This window comes from Pagrus pagrus, assembly GCF_965226575.1.
Source record: "Pagrus pagrus genome assembly, chromosome: 17".
Taxonomy (NCBI): domain Eukaryota; kingdom Metazoa; phylum Chordata; class Actinopteri; order Spariformes; family Sparidae; genus Pagrus; species Pagrus pagrus.
In genome coordinates, this window is record NC_140201.1 from 8,264,470 (window position 1) to 8,288,642 (window position 24,173).

At 45.1% G+C, this 24,173-nt stretch overlaps 1 protein-coding gene across 2 annotated transcripts in view; it reads right to left on the reverse strand.

Annotated features, from left to right (window-relative positions):
* The window catches only part of ext1c (exostoses (multiple) 1c), a 90,805-nt gene extending 68,127 nt beyond the window's left edge, over positions 1-22,678 (reverse strand). Inside the window, exons 1-2 of one of the 2 annotated variants that reach the window (XM_084380255.1) lie at positions 22,199-22,678; positions 9,022-10,433 (exon numbers count right to left, since the gene is read on the reverse strand). In XM_084380255.1, the coding sequence (XP_084236381.1) occupies positions 9,022-9,968 (947 nt within the window). In that variant the 5' untranslated portion in view covers positions 9,969-10,433; positions 22,199-22,678. Of the gene's footprint in view, positions 1-9,021; positions 10,434-21,162; positions 21,931-22,198 lie in introns of those variants that run through there. The other variant, XM_084380256.1, reaches the window with a different exon arrangement.
* Positions 22,679-24,173: the final 1,495 nt, after the last annotated feature.

Consider the following 24,173-nt stretch of genomic DNA (forward strand, 5'->3'; position numbering starts at 1 on the left):
AGAAAAAAGTGAGGGAGGAGGAGGACAAGATGTTAGGAGAAAAGTTATGGCGGTGTGCAGAGGATACTCTTTACTAAGAAGGTGTGAAACGGAGTCAGAGAAAGAATTATTATGAGCTGCAAAGTCCTTACAAGTGCACGTATGTGTGCAGACATGCCTCGTTGTGTTAATCAGGGCAATTAGATGCTTTGCAGGCGTTTTTAATAGGGATTAAAACTAAGACTTCTCCAATGTAGGTAAAGCCTGGGTGTGGCAGACATGTCCAGCAGGCATCTTTCTGATCTTGTTTCAATATGAAAAAAAAAAACCCGTTTGAGTCTTCACAAAGCCGCTGAGACCTTGATTGTCTCGTGGTTGTGTGGTTCCTGTGCCACTGGTTTTGCCAGTGTCACTTGTAAACAACAAGCTTTTGTCAAGCTGAATGCCCTCAGACTAGACGGGTAAATTATAAGTTATTCTGAAAAACGGAGGAGCGAGACAGACGAGAAACTCGAAACTGAAATAGCAGCGTTTAGGAAATGGGCGGATACCAATATGACTCAAGTCCTCGAACACTGAGAGAACAATAAGGGAACGAAAACTTGACCTCAGACAATTAATGAGAAATGACAAGCAGGTTGTGACTTGCTTGTCATTTGACCAAGAATACAACATTTTGTTGCTGCAAGACTGAGGAATGAAAGCTGTGGTCGCTCTGCCTTTTCAGATGGGCGGCTCGCATAGAGGAGAAAGCCGCCAACAATGAGCACTCTTCCAAGTCAATATTGCAGCCAAAGACATCATTCCTATCAGATGAAGTGATGTTAAATTGATTTTGTGACCTTGTGAACGTGCCTTTTGGATTCGAATCGAGAGTCTCCGTCTCTCATTGTTGCGGCTTAAACATAATAATCATCTAAATCTTGGAATTTCAGATAAGGTCAAACCCAAGACCTAACAAATGATTCACTGGCCTGAGTATTATCCGTCATCTGTCATGATAACTTGGAGAAATAAATGCACAAAGGCTTGGCAACATGAAACTGAGGTCTGGATGTGATTAACTGATACGAATTTACTCCCAAATCAACCTCATCACTATTGGTACAGATTATAAAATGCAATTAGTTCTATTCCATTAACTCTTGCGATGACATTTAACCTGTGACTGCTGTGATATTTATTAGTTTCAACCAATTAAAAATTCTATTAAATAAATGCAGATTAAATCACAGTCGATGACAGATTTTCTTTTTGCCAGTGACAGACAAAAGGTGACCAGAAGAAGAAGCTTTTTCATCGTTTGACTCGACTCTGGATTCACAGATAGAAACTGTGAACACAACATTCAGAAATAAGTTGATATGATGAACTTGATGATATACTGTTGTCTATTAGCCTTCGAAAAACATGGAGCAACCGTCAACTAGCATTGATTTAGAGTCGTGTTCCTGGCCACCTGAAGAACGTCCAATATTTACTTTTGTGTTTGCTCCGTTTTTGGTCTCCACCACCTACGTCTACCATCTATCTGCTCACTTCGTCCTTTTATATGTAAATCAATAATTGCTATATGAATAAATATACTTTGTGCATGTTTTGGTGTGTAAATGATACTGTTTAAAGGTTTTGGATCCGGCCCAGTAGATCGCCTGAGTTGGCAGCCATAACACAGCTGCAATGGCTGCAATGTGATCCTCTGGGGCAACTATGACCGTCACTAAAAGTGCTGCATTATGCCACTGATCCGCTGAGGTTGTGACTGCCAACATTACAGACATGATTCCTAAGGAGAAATACCTTTTTGTTATATAACATGATCCTTTTTGTAACCAAAAACAAGTCATTTTCAAGGAGAAGCCTTCCTGCAATAACTCGTGTCTCATGAGAGCTCAGTGCAAGACTTCTGTGTTTCTGGTTACAAAACAGATCACGTTATTTAACAAAAAGGTCTATCTCCGCAGGAATCATCTCTGTAATGTTGTCAGACACATATCAACCTCGGCCTGTCGGTGGCAAAAACAAGTGGCTGTCATCGACATAACTTTGACAGTCGGAGTTGCCCCAAAGGATTACGTTGCTGCCGTGTTGTGGCTGCCAGCTGAGGCGATCTGCTGGACCGATTCCAAAACTTTAAAATTATATAAAGTTTTATAACTATAACAATTATACAAAAGTAGTCAGTCTTCATGCTGATGGTCTCGTATGCTTATGCAGGTCGTATAGCTTCATCAGCATTAAATTGGGACTGTTTCATAACCAGTTAAGCGTTACTTACTTATTCTGTGTTTAAATTTCTGAGTTGACTTCAGCAACAATGAGCTGAAAGATGCTGAAGCACGATAAAACACTGATCGAAGCAGCTTTAAAGAACCTTTGCTGCCCCGTAAAAGAACTCTGCGACTTTATAAATATATTTGACCAGACTTCACAACAGCACAGCGCAGGAGGAAGACTGATGTGTGGGATCAGAAAAAGACACAAGCTGGAGAGGAGGAAAAAAAATGAAAACGAAAACGGAGGACGGAGTGAACAAGTGCCAGAGAATCATAAGGCCGCCTCTCGCTTCCAAGTATTCTAAACAGAGACAGCAGAGACGGACCACACAAACCGCACGCGCATACACACACACTCAGACCACAGCATCTTCAGAGGTACAATTTCACAGGCTCTAATTACAGTGGGCTGCAGCAGCTCTTATTTGGTTTGCCAAAATCTCAAGTCGCACACACACTCTGGTACGGCGTTCACACACAACCGTGCATGCACACACACCCACATATTAATTTAAAATCGTGCATGCACAGAGGTAGTCGCTTTTTTTTTTTTTTTATGTTTCCTGACTGATAACAATGACACTTCCTTCAGTTTTCACGCACCACATTGAAATCCTTTTATAAGATGGCGTTTAAGTCTGCAAATTTCCTGTTCAAATTACATATGCATGAGAGCACTTCCAAAGCATTTCCTTCTTACTTTCACCGTAGCCAATATACGATTAAATCGTTTCTCTCTTCGCAGTCCTGCAGTTGTGTTTTGTCTGATTAGTATGCTGCATTCAACCTGAACCCCCTACCCAGGTTTTAAAGTCTGATCGCCTCACTCTTTCTCTCTCAACCTTGAGTCCCTTCAAGGAGGGTCATGAATAATGACCCGCCGGGTTTCAAGCATCACACAGAGGCCGAGGCCAGTTAAGACAAACAGAGAGGAACAGCGTTTTGCCATTACACATCCTCCCCGTCACTTTAATCTCTCCCTCTCCCATCCCGTCCATCTCCGTCGAAGCCCTGCTTCACCGTCACAATCGCTCGGCCCGAAAGGAACCTGAGAACTTTGTGTTTTCTGGCGTACCTTTTGTATCTCCTGAATATCCCTCCCTTTCTTCCTCCCCTCCCTGTTTTTCACACTCTCGCTCATTTACATTCACTGTACAATGCACGTTTTCGCTTCCCTTTCTTCGAGAATTCTCTAAAGTGAGGGGAAACTAGGCCATTAGGCTGCAGCACAGCTTCTCCCTCGCTTCAAGTATCCCCTCTCTTCCAACTCCCCTCTTTCTCTCCCACTTTGTCACCCTCCTTCCTGCCCCGTGTCGCTTTCTTGCTTTTTTTCCCTCAAGTCGCCTGCGGTATCCCACTGTCTTCTCCCCCGATTTTTTGTAGTCTTTATCACATGACATTCTCCTTTTTATTCCTTTCTGTCTTGCTGCTCTTCTCGCCTTGGGTACCGCTGTGTCCTACCTCCAACTTGTCTCTTTGCTACTCCGTTCTGTTTTCTCGCTTATCATCTATAATCCATGCACACACACACACACACACGCACACACACACTTATACTTCACACACCAATTCAATAGAGCAGAAAAGTATTTCCAGGCACATTCTGTTCCTATTCAGATTTCTTTTTCCCTATGGCAGATTTTAATGGGATTTTTGGACACCATTTACCGATCATTCTGCGCTTTAAAAAGGGTAAAATTACATTAATGGACGTGGTGGGGCCAAATGTGCTCAAACGTAATCTGTTTTAAAAACTATTTTGCTAACAACCATGGTGGTATTATCTTTGTTTCACACAGCAATCCAGTCCTGCAGGAAAAAAAAAGCCAAAAAAAAAAAGCCAAAAAACATATGTAACATCAATATTTCAGGAGAGCAGGACAGCTTCATACTGCTGCCTTTAGCAGTGAGTGACACAGTTTAAACCTGCAGTAGCAGCCAGTCTAAATGGGTAAATGTGTGTCTTTCTAGACTATTCTGTTTGGGTGAATGGGCGCCTTTGTTAGGGATGACTCAGACCCTATGAACGGTTTTCATTAAGCTTTTTTTTTTTTTTCACGCAGAGAAATATGCACTATGAAACCTGTTGACAGAACGGTCTGTGGATCAGAGCAACCGGGATGCTGCTGCTGTTTTCGATGCTGTGAGGACCGCAAATGAGATTAATTCCCCTCCATTGTGTTGGACTGGAAAAGAGGCAGACGTCTCAGGTGTGAGATACCTCAAGACCAGTATTCGGGCAGACAGTCTGAGTCATTGATCCATAAGTCTGACGTGTTTATCAGACATCATAACACTGCACAGCTGAAGCCTTTCTCAGTACAAAGTAATCTAATTTGATATTTGATTGGCTGAAGGAGCATCTTTCGAGATGATGTTGCATTTGTAACGTGGCAAAAGTTGAGCCAGCTTCAATTTTTTTGCTGAACTCAGTAGCCTCAGTGGTTTTATTGCTTAGAGCATTTGATTTATTTATTTTAATCGTGACACTGTTTTTTTTTCTTTTTCTTGAATTTATCTTTTTTTTTTTAATGGGGTAGGGGGGGCTGCTCCAAAGGGTTAACATGGTAGCATTCAAAACAAATTGTTTGTTATTATTATTAATATTATTATTTTTATTGATATTAATATTATTATTGTGCATTTTTCGTAGCATTTTATTGTGTAAAAAAAAATACTAAAAACTAACAAACATAAATAATTAAACGTTCACTGTAAACAGATTACAAATACAGTTCCCTGGAGGCAATCACATCACTTTGACGGCCTTTTCATTATCTCATTTGTCTAAGATGGGGGTGGGGGGGTGTTCAGAAAATGATGTCATGACAGTCTATTGATCTTTTCTCCGAGTCCTCCCTCCCTCCGCCTCCCTCTCTCCCTCTTCGTGCCCTTTGTCCGTCGGTTGCCGTCTTGTCCAGGTCCCTCAGGGCTAATCTGCTGGTGCACCAGATGCATGCGCTCATTAACCTGATACCACCTTCTAAGAGCCTCACTGACTGTGACACAGTCTCACACACACACACACACTCACGATCTCATGTTTATATAGCAGTGACATGTGCTCGCTTGGTGACATGGGCTATTATTTTTAGTACACAGGGTTTTTTTAGGTGCAGGATTTTTGGGCAAAAACAAGAAGAGAGAGGAGTGAAAGAAACGAGAGAGGGGAAATGTATCAGAGCAGCAGACAGATGGAGAGGTGAAGGTGATTCTCTACCTGGCCCCAGCTTGGATTCACACAGAAACCTAACTCATGGTTTGTTTATTGTCCTCGCTTCGTGTTGTTTCCTTCATTTGGATGCCGCGGTCTGCGCTGTTCGCATGCTCTCCCCTCTGAAAACCCATTTCTTCTCTCCCCCAAAGGGAGATCCAAAGGATGCAAAAAGAAAAATGGATCCCTCATCTTCCCTCCCTTCCTTCTCCCCTTCCACATCCCTCCTTCACACCTCTCTCTCTCTCTCTCTCGGGCTAAAAGGCTTGTGTTTCCAGAGAAAGAGACTTCATACAAAAGGGGAACGAGGGAGGAAAAAAAAAAAAAATCATCCAGCTTTTTGTGTTTTTCTTCCAAACGGCAGCTGTCTCTCACATTTCTTCCCCCATTCACACCCTTACACCCTCAGAGCCGTCGCCGTGTCCAAATCCACCGCAAAATACCACACGGGACAACCCCCCCTCCTCCACTATACTCCTCCACAAACCCCCTGCCCACCCGGGTGTCTGAGTAGCGGGCTGTGTGGAATAAATGAGCTCATTCATACAGCGTTGAGCGGCTCCATCCCTTTGCTGCCCGGGCCCAATGTAAACAAGCCTAAGGTAGCTAGTTATAGGCCACAGCAGCAAGGATCGCGCTTGGATCAGAACCACCTCCAAACTGCTGATCCCGGGGTACATGGTGAAGAGTTATATTGTATAATTTAAAAATATTCGCTTTGAGCATTCATCTGATAGCACATGAAACCAACTGCCACCTTCCAGAGGCTTTGGATCTAAACTGGAAGTTTAGCAGTTGGCTTTCTCTTGTGCCAGAAAAAAGGTTTGGTCGGTCCAACAAAGGAAAAGCTTCAGAGACGCAAATGCTGTTAAAAAATAGTACAAGGCTCAATGAAAACGGTGTGATCTTTTATCGTGAATGTAATGTTTTTTAATTCATTTCAAGTACCGACAAGACCTTTGAGAAATCGCTACCGCCGCGAGCTCTGAGAACCAGCTTATTCACAAGAACCCGTGGACGAACTTATCTGGGCCAAGTTTCAGAATAAACAACAGACAACGGTGCTGTTTCATCTGAGACCTAGTACATTTTTAAAGCTTTTCATAAAAAACTGTCGCTGGAGTTTATTCTGTTTCTGTTTGTCCGAGTATGAATCACACAAGGGATTGAGGGATTGAATAACGACAGCGTTGGTAGTTCTTTGAAATTGCGTTTGAGTCTTTGCTGATGAGTGGTCCACCATGTACGGCGAACTTTATTAACGTCTTGGTGCGACTCCAACTCGTTATTCTCATTCTTTCTTTATTCTTTCTTCCGCTGAAATCCATCTCCTCCTGTCTACCGATGTTCTGCACCATCAGACTTCCCTGTTCTTGGTGTATGAATGGACAGCCGCAGACTTTATAACGAGGAGCTCTGTCAGCACTTCAGCTTCAGAGACTTTTATTGCAAAGTGTCAGTTAAGCAAGCAGGAGTGAAACAGAGGGGCTGTGTTACACGGCGGCACGGTTCCTCAATATCAACTGTGTAATTACGACTTTATTGAGTAAGAGAAGATAATGACTTTGCGTGAAACATAAAGGACCTCCACCCCTCGACTCTCGGAGCTCTGCCCTCACGGGTTCATCAGCTCGCAGACGACAAACCCTCGTCAGCTCAGTCAACACATCCGAGGCAGTCGCCGCAGTTTTCACCGCACCGCTTTTGCAATTAAAACAACAATCTACAATTGCAATTAGAAAACAATGGAGGCCTTTATTTTACCTCGAACATGAATTCCCAGAGCATACGGATGGCAATTTTTACAAAATAAATTCCTTTCGTGGGTTTTGAGCACAAGCATCTATTTCCATCTGTTGTAGGAGTTGGAGAAAAGAACTCAGAGGATGAGACATGTTTACCAAGCTGCTGCCTCAACATGTATTGTTGGCAGATGGGTGTTTCCTGAAGCTTTTATTAACTCTACAATGGTGCTGGCACACTTGAAAACCACACTGGCTCGTACAGCGCACAGGGCGGAAGAGAAAATACATATTGTATAACACAAACAGTTTTCAAACCCCGGCAAAGGTCGTATGCTAAAACTAATTGGTTTTAATTATAAATCATTGCTATAAGTATTGCAGATGTTGCTGGAAAACCAATTTCCCGATGTCTTGTATCCACTCCACCCACCATCCAATTAGTGAGCTCCAAATTATCATTTAAATGAAAGTGGAAATGGCAAGTTTATCTGCCATGCAACAGCAACAGGAAGAAAACCCCCTTCAGGAAAATGTACAGACTGGTTAAAGGTGCAATACGCACAAATGTGGGTTCAAAACGTGAAAACGACTCAAATTCTCAACAGAATGTGACGAAACATTATGTCAAAGACACAGTTAGTGTCACGTTTCTGTTTGTGATCCTGCGATTTCCTGTTTTGTGTCGTGCGTTGCTTTTCATTACCTCCCTTTGTGTGAGTTTCCCGCCCTTTGTCTGTGTTCACCTGTGTCTTGTTTGTCAATCAGCACTGTGTGTAGAAGACTTTGTCAGTTCGTCCTGTGCTATCCACCTGTGTCATTCACCTGTGTCATTCCCCTGAGCCTCTTGCAGTGTCTTCCTGTGTCACCCCGTGGTATGTTTTCCCTCCTAAACAGCAAGCCCTAACCTGTCCTGTCTTGTAGTACCACCCCAGGCTCCCAGTCTGGACCGCTACCTGCACGGCTAACTGAGCTAACTAGCTAACGGCAGCTACAATTAGCAGCAATTACTCTGGTGAAAAGCTGCACCTGTTTGTTTAGAGTGCTTCCACAGCCGGACAATTCTTACATATTGCATTTTCAAGAGAATAATAATTATTTAGCACTCACACCCAACAGCGATGTATTCACAGAGGAAAGCCACTCTTTGTGCTGACCTTTGCTTTGGCTCATTACACAGTTTAGTCTCTGTTATGATCAATTAGCTTTAACTGTATATTTTGTTTTAAACACCCAAACACAAAATAGGAATAACTGCAAGTGCACTTTTTTTCACAATTTTGTGGAATGCTCTTCTTTGTTTGTCTACCACACTGTAGCATGTATTTACACTCTGAACAACAGTGTATTAGTAACAACAACAATTGCTTAACTGTACTTTCAACGGCACTAATGCAAGAATAAGAGAATTTTCTGTAAATAGTGACCTGAATCTAAATTTCCAGAGACTTGAGTCTGCGTCTCAAGTCTTTGATCTCGAATGCAACTGCCAAACATCATAAACCTAAATAGTCAAAAATTGTTGCAGCCATAAAAGAGAGACAGAAATAAACCAGTGGGACCCAGAAGCTACCACTGACACTGCTTGTAGAAAATCACTGACATCAAAAGACCAATAAAACAGCATGTACGGTTCAAATAAGAAGGCAAACGGAACAACACCGCTGTGGATTTCCTCATAAAAAAATTATACTTGACATTCTGTTTCATATAAATCCCTGTACAGCTCCGCACTGACTCACACCTCGCTCAGCGTTTTAACATCGCCTCATTACTGCCCTCCCCACAGGCCACGTGACCCCCATCTTACCTCTCGTATTCGAGGTTGTCGTGGTCGCAGCGGGCGTCTTTGTGCTTCTCCCAATCCTTCCCGTGGCGGCACGTCGTCAGCGACACAATGTCCTTCCCATTGTGGATGTGATGAAGTGCGTTTCTGGTGTCTGACCCAATGCCTGTCAGATAACGCTTCCCTTTGAACATCAGTAAGTACTTTCTCCGTGGCGGGATGGTGTTCCTCACCAGCCAGCCCCGCTCTCCACCCTTCTGCGGGTGATCCTTTGAGAATAGCGGGATGGAGACGTCAAAGCCTGGCCTGAAATGTTCCGTGTTGAGGCTGGCTTTGGCTAAGATGGCCTGGCCGATGTTGAAGCCCAGGTCCTCTGTGTAGTTAGGCCAGGTGCCTGAGTACAGGTTGAAGATCAGGTGGTTGCGCCCGTCGTTCCAAAGCGGGTAACCACGGATACGTTCATCCACATTGGGCACAAACTGTCCTGATAGCTGGTCCCGATCTAAGGTGTCTATCCCAAGCACGAACAGACATGCTTCCCGGGGGTCTGACGTGTAGTACCGTGACTCACCTATAGACGTCAGGATCTTCCTGTAGCTCTCCGACACGCGATCATTTTTCTCCGATGGATATATATACACCCTGAACCCCTCCCTTCCTCTGCGGCGACACCGCGAGAAGTCAAAACAAGTCTCCATGCGGCAGCGACTGTCCTTATAAATGGCGGACCACGCCTGACGCCGCTGCCGGGGCGACTCCGCCGTCCCGGGGTCCGTCTGAAGCTCGTCCAGGTGGGCATAACGGGGCAGGAAGGCCCGGTCGGTCCAGTTGGGCCAGGGGCGCACCACCTCACCCCGGTGCCGTGTCAGCAGCCGGAGCAGACGCAGCTGGACTCCTCCGCCCCAGTAAAAGAGGACCAGCCAGCAGCACGCACACAAGCCCAGCAGAACATACTTCTTACGCGCCTGCATGGGGGCCTGTCACAGTCTCTATTTTCTTCTCTGTCTCTCTCTCGTCCTCTGTTTTTTTTTCTTCTCCTCTGCCCCTCAGCTCCGAAGCCTCACAGGGGCGGGGGACTGATTTGTGATTACTAACAAGGAGCCTCTAACGGAGGACAATGTGTTAACAAGGACATCGCTGCCTCTGAGTGTGGCCCAGTCCACTTTGCCATTTAGGATGACGCAATCTGAGTAACTGACTGCCCTCGCTCAGTCTCTTTCTGCCTTCCCCATTTGCTCTCCCCTGTACTTCTCAGATGCGAGTGTTAGCCCGTCTCTGCTGTGGCATGCGCTGCTTCTGCTGCTGCTGCTGCTTCTGTGTGCATTTCTTCCGCTGCCCAGCCTGGTTGAGAGTGATGAAGGGTGAATTCTCCACTCGCTCAGGCCAAGCTTGCTGCCTCATGGTGCCTGGCGCGACTCCTGTCTGCAGGGCCTCTCCTGGGGAGAAGTAAACAAACAAGAATACAGATCAGTACACAGACCGAGTGGCCATTCTGCAACCGACACAAGAGACATACAGTGTGATTAGTCGGGAAAATGCTGTCTCAAGAGAGGCCCGAGCTCGCACTTTTATGTGCTTTTCAGTTTGGGCAGACGTGTGTAATCTGCAACTCCAACCAAACACACATACAGTGTAATCAAATAGCAGCAAAGTAGCCCAGCTGGGTAATGGTTCACAGAAGAGGGTTTTAAACTGTCAAAGTCCCTCTTCAACTCGAGCTAGGAAGAGAAAATTGGGAAAAATACAACTCAAAAAGGCATCCAGGCCTGATTAGCCACACATCAGAACAATCTCTCAATGAACCCCACCTTCCCTCTATCTCCGTCCCTCTCTGGCCTCCACATTCCTGCGAGAAAGATTGATATTTGCAGTCTCACAAGCGCTGCGATGTGTGCAGACTCCTTCCGATAGTACGTCAAAACCTGGAGCGGCAGACAGAACTAGATATTATCATGCTCTTCAAGCTCCAGTTGAACCGAGCCAGATACAGTTGAGGTGAAGTGGAGGAGAAAATAAGAGCGCGTTTAGCATCTTGAAATGGAGATTTGGAAAATGATGCAGAAGGAAAACAGAGCTGCGTTATGGCTCTGAAACGTCCGTTCACCCTGGATTGAAGGCCTTTTTTGTTACACTCGCGAACCTGCAACGGTTTTTCGGCCTCGTAATTTTTTGCCCAACATCCCCCTCCAGTACTCCACAACATGTACCGTACACTTGAGTGTGTGTCTGTGTGTGGAGAACACTTTACAGTGAAGGGCAGTGTTCGAACTGCCAGCTGCCACACAAAGGCAGCTTTCAGGTCTCACCTGGCCGCTCTCTCTCTGCCTCTCACTCACATTCCCTCGTTCCTGCCTCCGCTCCAGCCAAGCAGAAGTGATGCCTGCCTTCTCCGCTTGGGATAAAACAAACAGCACAGTGGCGATGCCAAAATCATAATGCATAATGCATCCTCTGATTTCTCCACCTCAAACGGATAGAGGAAGTCAGGATTTGGGTGTGAATGGAATTGCTTTTACTCCGTGTCACTCTCAGTCCATGAATCAGAAAGAAATACCGAAGCTTGAGAGTTTTAAAGCAAGAAATGCAAATATGTTCTCTTTACTTTTATGTCGTTTTCGCAGTTTTTTGGGATCAGTCGACTGCATTCAAGATTCATCAAAAAACGGAATACGCAGATTAATCAGTAAAGAAAAGCCTACATGCAGAGGGCTGTCACTTTTTATTAACAATGCAGACAAGTGTTTGAACGTGCTCAAAAATCAAATATTCAATCTGTTGTGATCTATTGAAATTCAATATTCCCAGCGTACAACAAGCTGAGCCTTGTTCTCCAACAGGGGGGCCTTTCCTAAAATGTAGTGTCACTCTGATCTGTTGTCCTCTTTGCTAACGTGACATGACACTGAACCCGGTTGTGTCGTGTTGGTGGAGTGTAGCTGCTTCTTACTCTTTTCTGTTTCATTGATACTGCAGATACGTCTAAGTGCACGTAGCACTGATATCAATGCAGTCATTATGGAGAACTCCTCCTCGTCCTCCTGCAAGTTCTACCCATGCGCTTAAACCTCGCCTAAACCAAACACTGTCCAGAGTTCCTTCGAGACAATGGCTTGATTGAGACTGATTAGGTGTTCATGGTCAAAGGTCAAAGGTTAAGGTCACTGTGACCTCACATCCATCCATCCATCCCATATACTCCTGAGCACAACATCTCAGGAACGCCTAGAGGGATTTTCTTCACATTTAGCATAGACGTCCGCTTGGACTCAAGTGTGAACTGATGGGAATTTAGCGGTCAGGGGTCAAAGTTCAAGGCCACTGTGACCTCACATCACACAACTCAATAATTCATATGCTCATCATGACAAACTTCAACGCTGTCAACTTCACTATGACGTCATAATGTTCTGCAGAAATATTTCTCTGGCCGTTTTTTAACCATAACTCATAGACAGAAGGGGAGACTGTGAACATTATCTCACATTTGGTCAGATACTGAATTAGTGAGACGAACTGGCACTTGGGTGTCCACCTTGAAACTGTTATGACTGTATAGACCTTCTGTGCTGCCATGTAACTGATTCATGTTTAAGAATTTTTAGCTCCTTTGCAGCAACATCCATATTTGAAGCATGTTAGGCTCATGGGTTTTGCTGATATTGAGCTTCAGGTGATGTTCAGCGTGTTTCTCACTGGAGCTACACATGTCCATATTCTGACTTTAGACTACACTTTTTACCTTTTTCAAATTCCCTCAGTCTTCACTAGTGTGTGTCTGGACTGACATGAAATCAAGCTGCATCTTCACTGGTGCATACAACCGCGAGGCTGTAATTCTAGCTTGAAAAGGTGACAGCCAGCCCTTGTATTTGGCTGCATAGCTTCACCGTGGCAAGAGCATCTGGACACATGAGCCTTTGTGGAAATGCATTCTGACTGTACCAGCGTGTGAACAGCCGGTGGTGTCAGCCAAACTGCACCGGATAATTCAGGCTAGCTAATCTGCCTGTGGATGTTTGTGGGTGGTTTTTTGGCACCTTCCTTGTTTTTACTTCTCCAGCTGCGACTGTAAAGCAGCCCGAGCAGCAAGCCGTCCGAGTTGGGGTAAGAAATAGACACTTGGGATCCCATTACATGCTGCTCATCAATAATTCACCTGCTCCTTTAGTTAAGGCATTGATTTTGCCTTCTTTATTTATTTCTTTTTAGTGCTTTATATCCCCTGCCACCAACGCGCACAATTACACCTCAATCTTCGTCAGGACTGTACGAGCTCTGTCCTGGTGATTTGCGGTTGTGGGGATAATTGATAGTGATGGCGGGAAGGTGTAGCAGGAGAGTGATGGAGGGTATCATTACGATGATGGTAATGAGGATGGGCATGATGAATTTATTCCATTGCCATATCTAATCTAATGCCACTGGACACCACTGTTCACCACTTTGTGGAAATAACAGTCTAGTAAGGATATTCATATTGACTCAAGCCCACCGAGGTGTCTCTATCGCTGTTGGATTAACAACAGGAGTTTTCATCACAGTCTTAATTTGTCATTTCACAGGAAGATAAAAAAAAAAAAAACCTTCACTTGACAATTTTTATTCATCAAACTTATCAAATAACAGCAACTGAAAGCTCAAATCTGAATCGATTTCAAAATTACAACTCTCGGAGAAACGTATTACAGGTTCAGTGGAGGAGGGAAGATAAAATGTGAATTGAGCATAATCACAGAGATAATGTTTCAGAATATTAGGACATGAAACTACCCATTTTTCAATAACGAACACCCCAAAAAAAATCCATTCCGTCCAGGCGTGTGAAAGCCCCTGTTGAGCACCGTTGCGTTGATCGCTACCATCCCACTTCCCTGTGCAAGGACAAACCAAACCACAGCAGTGAGCGGCCATTAACTGGGAGCAATAATGATGAATGTAAGCCGGTGAAACTCTGGGGCATGCCCGGGCCTGACCGAGCCTGACAACATCCTTGGAGGGGCGTATCAGCGAGACGACGCACACACACACATAAGTGGCTTTAAGTGGTGAGAGAAGTCCCTCTGTCATGGATCAATGATGGATCCTCATGGTTGGGTGACTAGCACTGGAAAAAGCCACAAGGCTCATTGAGTAGAGGGGCCCGAAGGTGGAAGGACAGGGTTCAAGGAGAGGTGAGAGCAGGTTTCAGAGCCCTACAATTCAACCTGTCATCATTCGTTCCCCATCTATACGGTCTTTCCTCAATTCCTACCAGTCACGCCCCCTATATTCTCCTCTCCTTTACGACCCTAAGTCGACTAGAGGGTCTCACGTCAAAACAATACAATTTTTCCGCCGTTTTTCCTTTTTCAATTATTCCTGCTTAGTTCTCAAAAGAGGGCTGCGGGAGGCGGGATGAAGCAGGGGGCACAAAACACTTAATCACAGACATGAGGAGTACACTCTGTAAGGCCAACAACTCTTTGATCATTTGCTCGCCTTGAGTGCAAACAAACGTCGAGGAAGGTTCATTTAGAGTGTACCGAGCACGCAGCGAAATTGTGTCAACACTGCAAAGAGGAAAAAAAAACACAAATTAAAAATGCACACCGCATTACAGTCAGCTAATATAAAGTGGCGGGTGGATCATACGCACTCGGAGCAGGACGAACCAGCTTTTTCTCCACGATGTTTCTCTGTACTCTCAAGTTGTTTCCCCACTTTACAGCTCTAAAATGCTTCAGTTTTGAAGTCATCTCCTGCTGAATACAGTCTGATTTAAAGTTATAATCGTATTTACATTATGTAATCAGCTATTTAAATAGTAGCTGTCATGTCGAGCGGCGGACCCACCATCCCCGCAATGGATTCACACACAGGAAAACGATGTTTACAATTAATAGTAATCAAGGTGACTGATAATTGATATTTGAAACCAATATCCACAAATTTCCTGGACAGGTCACTTATAAGCGTTAGCTAAGTAGGCTTAACAATAATAACAGTGTTAGTAGTATACACTCGATGAAGTCGCTAACCTGGAATGAATGATCGGCTGTACCAACTCCTTTAAGAACAAGAATTAGCTTCATGTTAGCATAGTAATGCTACTTCCAGAAGAGTCACGTCCATAATTCACGCAAGGTATCATGGGGGCTAGGAACATGTTGGGTACATTTGTAGTAAAAATGAAAAAATCCATACTTTACGTACTGTTTTACTCATTTTAGAGGCGAATATTGAACTTTTAACTCCGCTAGATTATTTCTAACTTTAATTACTTGTGACTTTACAGAATCAGACTAGTAATATACAATAAAAATCGACTAATAAATCGATTAACTTCACTTTTGCAAAGTAGTGACTGACTACAGACAGAGCGAGGCGACAAAAAGCAGCATAACTTTTAATTATTGTTTTCGGCAATCGCACAAAAACAACAACAACAACAAAAACCCACGATAATCCTGATATCAGGTCTGAAAGTCATCCAGGCAGCTAATTAGTCGATCTCGAGTGTAATCAGAGTCACTGTTTTCTGTTCACTCCCATACAGCCTTATTAAGTTGCAGCTAATGACACTGCCATTACTTCACCCTGCCCTGTTGATGTACCAAGAACTACAACGCTGAACATGACTGTGTCTGGCTGAGGTTTGCTCTCGTATTAAATTGCACTTGTTCATACCACCGGTAACCACAGGCGTGGCCGTATCAATCATGACTGAAGTGTTAAGGATTACTGCTTCAAAGGGCTGAACTTCTTCACTGAGCGTAATGCATATTTACCTTGGCGGAGGTAAATATATCCAGCTGCAGCCGGAGCACGAATAGAGGGAAGCTGTGGGAAAGAGGCTGGTTGGGTCACAGAAGAGACCAAAAGGGACATTTTGATGTTCGTAAATATTGTAGCCCAGGGTTATACTTCTGAAGATAATAAAATAGTAGCAAGAGGCCCCGTAGTCTGAGTCAAGACGGCAAACTTTTATTCCACTCATATATCATCTGTCTGACAGACTCCCTGCATTGCCTTCACAATAAAAGCCCTAGACGTAGAGGTATATACAGCGTATCTGCTTATCAGGGAGGAACTCAATGTCACTCTGATCATTTATTTTTCATCTGCTGGTTTATTGTACAGCACGGTTTGTAGGGTCTGCAAGGCTGCAGCTGGACCCTCCTGCCACACTGTAGGACACGGGAAGGTCAGTATTTAAAAGGACAGGAGTGGAACAAGTGAAGCGGGATACAAGGTGAGGATGAAGGACATTACGTGGCACTGAAAAGGAGAATGACAAAGACGAGAGGGACTTAATGATCGATATTTCATGGATGACAGCTGGACATAGTACTTCCAGCCGTCGATCTCTGCCTCTCTGCAGAGGCTTGAAGGGCTTCCCTTGACTATTTCTACCTGCCGCTGAACTACACTATTAAGTCATTCACGGAAATGGAATTGAAATTTGTCATCCCATCTGTCTCCCTTGAATTGTGTTTACACAGCAGCTTATTCAAGCGAGGTGATGCAGGCTCTGATAGAAAATGAAAACCGACATGCTCTGAAATGGATGTCACCGATGATGGCCTTCTCGCCAAAAAATCAGCATTTGTCAATTTGTGTGTTTTTTTCCCATCAATTGGGACATTTTTTATTTTTTTGTATAGAGTTCTGCCTTTCGGGGACGGCTTGGCTTCCCCTTTATTTGTTCAATTTGCCTTTTTTCTGGCCACAACACCAGTGCTGAGCACAAGTGACATCGTAAACGCTCAAAATGAAATCCACTACCATTACCGTCCTTCTCGGGGTAGTGCAGTCATTGCCGGTGTTAGAGAAGCAGCAGCGGTGGCATTATTATGCCTGAAATGATTTGGGTAGTGACACAGAGCAGGCTGTAAATTGGCACTGGATGGGCCAAATGTCTGGTAAAATGAGATTTCCATTCTTACCCAAATGATGCTGTTAGCTTGTAAACACAGACCACCTGAAGGATGGGAACCTACCCCTCCGCTGACACAAATCCCGGGTGACTGCACTGTACAAACGCCTGCAGGCCTTTCGGTGACTTTTTGTGGCTGCGTGTGCACGCGTGTGTCTGAACTATACTTAAACACACATCTGGCATGTGTGTTTTGCCGGGCCTGAAGCTGGCGATATATTAGTTCAGCATAAATGAAGTGTTCTGGAGAAAACACAAATCTTGTGGTCGGTGAAAGGCTCGGTCGAGCTAAAATTAACCCCCGGACTCTGTCATTACAGGACCAGAAGAAAGCCACGCTGCGTTGTTTGTGTTTTTTCACTGGTTCCAAATCTTTTTCACTCCTTACCTCTTAAAAAATAAGGCTGTGTCTACGTGTGACCCCTCAAAACAGGTTGCATATGTCAGATCCTTAAAATTTAAATCCTGCTCGACTCACTGATGGTAACCATGATAAAACAGTGCAGTTTTATAGAACAGATTCCACAATAATAGGAGTAAACCCTCCTTGAGCTGCGACTCCATCAGAAATACTACAGAGTAGCTTTTGTATCCGCTGCTTATTCCCTTGCAAGAGGATGTGATGAAACTAATCTGCAGCCAAAGAAATGAAGAAGCATCCCACAAATACCCTTCGATTTTGTATTCGTTCTCCAATCTAGAATAGCCTAAGTGACCTGAGATCGTTATTGAACCACAGCGGTGCAATAAGCCTCTAAATATTTTGGGAGGCCATTTTTCTTGGGGGCCCTCAGCAGTCTATGCGGCGGTTAGATTAAACTGTGTTATGTCAGGCCATTGCATATTCATCTGATATTCTGTGATCCGACTAACCTCCTCTTTCGATTTTGAAGTTGTAATAGCAACAACTCCAGCTCGGTGCGGGGGGTTACTGTGCACTTGACACTGAGGCACGAACCTATTTGTACTTAAACCCGCACAGATTTTGATGCTATACCTGCAATTTCTGCTCTTTCAGTTGAACCATTGTACAGTGTGTTTTTCTCCCTCGTATAAAACTTGACTTCTGTTGCGAACATTTCACACAAAATAAAATCTATTTGTAAAGGGGACTTTCTGCAACCTTAACGCATGAAGGACCATTCAAAGAAATACAGTAGACCTCACAGCCTTCTACTGAATCGGGCTTTTGTGGCGGGTGATACCATCTTTTAAACAGCAGTGTATAGTCTGTTTTTGTCCCTCGTGAACTTGGGGGGGGGGAGTTTAGGCACCAGTGGCTCAATCCCATTTCCAGTTTATACCCCTACCCCTCATTTTCGAATGCCCCCTTGCCCCTCAGAACAGAGTTAGGTAAGAGGTGGTGGTTGAGATCTTCCCCATTGAAATGAGACAATCCTTTAAGACCCTCATACGTCACCAGAAGGCGAAGGCTTTTATGTCAACAGACGCAACCGGATAGTTCCAATATGTCATCATCTGTGGTGGTCTCTCGTGCAGTTTGCCATTTATCGAACCGCGATTGGAAAAGCCTGGACGCTTGCACCTGGCCATTAGCCGTGCTTTAGGCTACATTAGCAACATTAGCAACCTGTGCTCCCACCTCTGGACTTTAGTTAAATTTCAGGCTACGTACTGTACCCCATCAAAAGGAGGGCCTGTGCTGCACAAATCAGCAATATCAGTGTAACGTTAACGACATCGGCAAACTAGTAGCGATTGTTTTAACCCTAGCCCTCTATCCTTACAAGGGTCGGGACGCCCAACCTCTGGGCGTGAACATGCAAAATGGAGGGCTAATTGGTAGGGGCGAGGGGTGTGTTGGGATTGGGAGTCCGGTCGAGCCAGGAAGGAGTTTGTGTGCTCATCAATGACTGTGTGTTGAGTTTCAATGGCTGCATCATAGCGTGGGTGCAATTCTCTGTTTTCCTGACTGTGTACGACGCGAGCAGGAGTCACTTAGTGTGTGAGGTTTGTCTGTAGTCGTTTCAGTCAGTCTGTGGTGAGCCACAGAAAAACGCTGCTGCAGTAAAAAAGGCCGAGGCTGTCTCCACTGACAGACCTGCATTAAAGGCTTACAACCGGGATGTGATCCACGTTCTATTTTCTGTCCTCACCTACCAGTTGCCCTTTGAAATCGAGGTGCTCTTCACACTCCCACACACCATATGCATATATAAGCAGACGCATACACACACGGATGTGTGCATTTCTGCTCTATGCAGAACAAATGGCTCCCTTTTAAAACATAATCTCTCTTTCTGTCTGCAGGCAGCTACCCGAGAGTTTTTCCATTAGCTCGACCACCTCTGAACAATAATGACCATTAACTTAATCAAGCGCTGGTTCCTTTTACAAGCCAATTTTCATAAAAATGTAGAACCGCACATTCTCCTTCTCCACCTTCATAAAAAGCATACCCGCTCCACGTGGGCTGAGGGACTCTGACACGGTTAATAAGATGTTCACCCCAAGCTGAACGCCCTGCAAACCAAACCAGCCTCCCAACCGCGCTCACATTCCAAACCCAGCATAATTACAAGCCGGGTTGATTAATTATGTCTCAACAATATGCTGCACTCCAACGCCACAAGGGCTAATTAACAGAATGAACGAGATGGGTAGGAACAGTTATTAGGAGGTTCGAGCTCGCACTCTGAATCTGGCAAAGCTGTTTACGGTCCAGGAAAACGTGGACACAAAAAACGGATTCAGGCTGTAACACACAGAGATCAGAGGTAACTCACAGCTCCGAGCATATAGAGTGGAGGAGCCTAGTGAGGTCACTGATACAGCGAGTGCACCGCTCTGTGATCGGGGCGCCTGTGTCGGCGCACCTGACAACACACACAGCGTGTAGTGCAATCCATCTGCCTTATTATATGGTCCTGCTCGCAGTGCATCCAACCTGCGACTCATCTTATCTGTGCAGCTTCGGGGGCCCAGAGGCATTCCTATCGCAGGGCTCAGATCAGATCAGCCTATAAACAATCTGACCTTGACAACGCAAGGGATGATATATGATCTGACCCTGGGATGAGGAAGATGGGGCTCATTCCAGACAGGGGTTCAATTAGTGGAGTGTCCCTCACATCTGAGATAAAAGCGGTAGTGTTTTTTTGCAGAATACTAATGATTTCCCTCCTAATTGTCCTTAAAACACCTTACTTTACAACAATAATGCATTCCTTTACTCTGAAACCTGATTCTGATTGCAGATTTTCCCCCAAAAGTCCACGAGAATACAAAATGCACAGTGACCCCTCAGGGTTAATAGCTCTGAAAGGGCGCACACTGATATTTTCCACCCCTCTAATGAATGCCTTGATTTACACCTCTGGAATATGAATACTGTCTGTGTTGGCCGATGCTTCGGCAAGACAGGATTTGAGCTTCTCTTAATCACCGGGGAGGGTATTATAGAACCGCCGTGAATGCAAAATCCCATTAAGAGGAGGGGGTTGCCATTAGAATAAAGTCATTTCATGAATCAGATGAAATCCGTGTGCAGGATCCAACCCCTCCCCGGAGAGCCCTTTTCTGCTCGTCGCGTGATAATGACAGGCCTTTTTACTTTGGGATCACCGAAGTCGCCATCTTTCCTCATCAGAAGAAGATAACCCTGAGAGTTGTAATTAATCGCTGCAGTGAACTCGGGCAGCCGTTGTTTGTTTCTTCGGGATTCATTGTGGAGCACTTTGTAGTATATGAATATATATGAATGACTGAGTCTTGACTGCTAGAAGAGGCAGACGGCAGAACAAAGCGTTGTTTATTTGGACTGCATCTATAAGACACAGCCCAGCGGTGCGTTTTCTTGTTTTTAACGTGAAACTAAGGTGTTAGACAGTGAGATGGAAATTCCCCCACAGCTCTGAGGGAATATTTAACATCCTCAGAATCTGATTTAGTTGCCTTGGCTGACTCAGGACTTTAAGGGAGTCATGTCCTCCATCTCCATCAGCAAAAGTAAATTCAGACTTTAAATTCAGCGCGTTTCTTTCAGATTAAAGTGAATCGCAGAGTGACAGCAGAGCCGGTGGCAACATTATTTAATATTCTTGGATGGTGGCAGAGTCATGTGCAAAACCAGCAGCCCCATCTGTCCAGCGGGAGAAGCAGATCATCTGCCAAAAGACCTCAGCCGAAAGCTCACAGAGTTGATCTAAGAAAAGGCATCATTATCTGCAACAACCTGAGAATAACAGGTGATCACTTCACTGTCAAAACATGCCACCTCCTCAGCCTACCTGTCACAGAACGATACAGAGATCCGTTGCAGGTGGCGGCGGCAGCAGGTTCTTCCTGTTCTGAGCCGGGAGCTCCAGACCCTCTGGTCTCCCCCTCCCCGCCCCCCGAAGCGGAATCAGCACAGTTTTTACGCACTGAACTGTTGAGCGTCCTGCCCGCTGCTCAGTCCGCCGCTGACACCAGCTGCAGGGGCTCAAAACACCAACTTCTCCTCGATTTGTGCCGAGCCCATGCGATGTGATTAAGTTACCAGGCTGGCCATGGCGCAAACACACGCACCGTCCGGGCGCGTCCGTGCAGGAGAATCTGAGGCGGAGTGTCCCGCCGCCCCCTCGCGTCTGTCCTCCAAATTTTTTCCCAGATCCGCTCCTTTATCATCCAGCATGCACCTCTCTCATGGACCGCACATCATCGCTCCCCGCTGCTCCCTGAGACAGGCTGTCTGTCAAACAGGCTACATGATAATCCACCGGTACATTAAGGCGCCCCTGTTGCTCTCACTCTGAGTTCAGCTCGCAGTGACCTTCCGCTCAAAGATCGCCACAATACAACAACAGCTCCTCTAGTTTAGCTGTTTCTCTTTATCCCCCCTGTCTGATCGGGAGATCTGCTTGCAACACTTGGCTCCGATCTGAGCATCTGACTAGCCTGGGTGACAAAGGTGCGCTGCCGAGCGCCGTGAACACACCAGGAGCGGGTAGTTAAAACATACCCCTAGTTTTTACAATCGCCACCTGCGCTGTCACAACACACCAGGAGGCGATTGGACGCCTGCTTGCATTGGTAAGAGCTTGTGATGGTAACTGATGCCTTCAGAGCAGAGGATGATCTGTGAGCCACATGGAGAATAATCTACAACTCTGATTAGAGAGAAACGTAACCTGTGAGCTCACCGGAAACATCGGTGCGTCTGTGATTACTCAGATGGATCAACAATGAGCGCATCGTCCAAACCTAGACAGCAGAAATCACCCAGCACGATCCCCGCTGCGCTCCGACTCCCCCCCTCACCCACGACAGAGAGCTCGCCCTTACCGGGTGGCGGTGCCACGCTCTTCCCCTCGCTTGTGATTTTCCTCTTCACGCCACGGCCGGGCATTTGCGAATCAATTCAGCGTGCGAGCGCAGGTCCCCCCGTCGGGATACGAGTGATGAATGTGCGTGTTAAATTGTCCATTTTCCATATCCACAACAGTCCACACACGACCCGCCCCCGGGCGGTAGCGATTGGTTCAGAGGCTCCTCGACGTCTTCGTCGCGCCGTAAAGAAAAACACACACATCTGGATGGGACCCAGCGCAACTGGAGCGCGTTGGAAACACCGAGTTACGCACAGTAATTGAACCGGCTTGGAGGCGCGTCACGTCTCCCAGGGCCTCTTTAAATGTGGTCTACTTGTTTGTCGTGGTGAAAGATAGCGATCTGGTCACCTTTGCGGAAAATGATGGTTGCAGACTCATCACTGTAAACACTGACCGCCATGCAAAGGCGCCCTAATGGTGGCTCTGGTGATGATTCAGTATCAGGGACTACCACACCGGGCTGGGAGGGTTTCTGTTGTTTCAGCAGGTTGAATAAGACAAGAGGAATCAGTGATGATAGTCTGTGTGAGGCATCGTTACCCAAAACTGAATCATAATGAAGTGACAAACATAAAAGCTCTACATGTTTGGGATCAGCATGAGGATCGAGGCCCACACAGCCAATCAGATGCTGATTCAATAGCAGGTTGATTTAAAACACACATCGCAGCATTAGTTTTTTTTGTTTTTTTTTATCACATACACTTATTATGGTTGATGTAGTGTCTTGTGAACGTCTAATAACCACCGTATTTGCACGTTTAATGTGTTACAGCGTGATAATATCACGGGGAACAGAGCTGAGAGTGATGGAGCGCCTTATTTCCAAAGGGGGACCCGGGATATCTGGGACTCTCGCGCCGCCTACTGTCCAGATTAAACTATCCTCCTTCCTCTCCCCTCTGATTTCACGTTGTCTTGCTTTGGGGGGGAGATCTCTTGTCTCCTGGCTCCAGCGGAGCGCTGAGCCGAACCAAGTGTGGAGAGAGGCGAGGCGAGCTGGGCAGGCGAGACTAATCAGAGGGCGACAGAGCGGAGGCTTTCTGAGGATTAGTGACAGCTGTCACAGTCTGAATGCGGCTTCAGTGAGCTGTCTCAGGAAAAGGAAAGGAAGAGTATTTATGTTGAGAATAGAAATGCTGCAATTGTTGAAATAAATAAATAAATTAGATCCTCATAATTGAAATTCTTCTTCATATTATTATTATTATTGTTGTTGTTGCTATAATTATTATTATTATTATTATTATTATTATTATTATTATTATTATTATTAGGCTATTATTAATGACTGCCTGGAAAACTTAAATGATGAATCTATTTTTAAAGTAACTGTGGGGACTGAGTGGTTGAAAGCTCCGTAGTCACATCAAGCAAGTTGTTGGTTATTAGCCTACTAACCACGTCATTTTGAAGTAATGCAGCCTGTGTTAAAAAAAAAAAAAGCTTTGTGGGAAAAGATGTAACACTGTTGTACAGGAATTAAATTAGCTCTATTTTTTTCTTTTTTGCTTGGAAACAACTCTAGCACCTCTTCACGGACCGTTGCTCGTCCTCACAGAGAAGAACACAGCAAGTAAAAGCCAATTTAGGTTATTGGGCCCACTGAGCAGAAGAGGGTGTTGTTTTCATACATGGTTGAGGTGATGTGTATGATATAATATAAAATAATCATTGGTTATACCAGGGTTAGGCTGTTAAAAGTGTAGGCACCGTTTTTAAGTAGGATTCTGGAATCTCCGACATTCTCCACGTAATTGAATGCACCATCAGGCTCCTCCCAAACCAGAAGTAAAACCTGGTGTTGTGGAGCATTTCTCCCAGAGTTTAGCCTGTCAGGCAAAGCTTTGTTAAACGTCCTGCCAGTTTTTCTTTTTACAAAACCACTTATTGAGAATTTACAAACGTACAAAACAATTAACAAACAT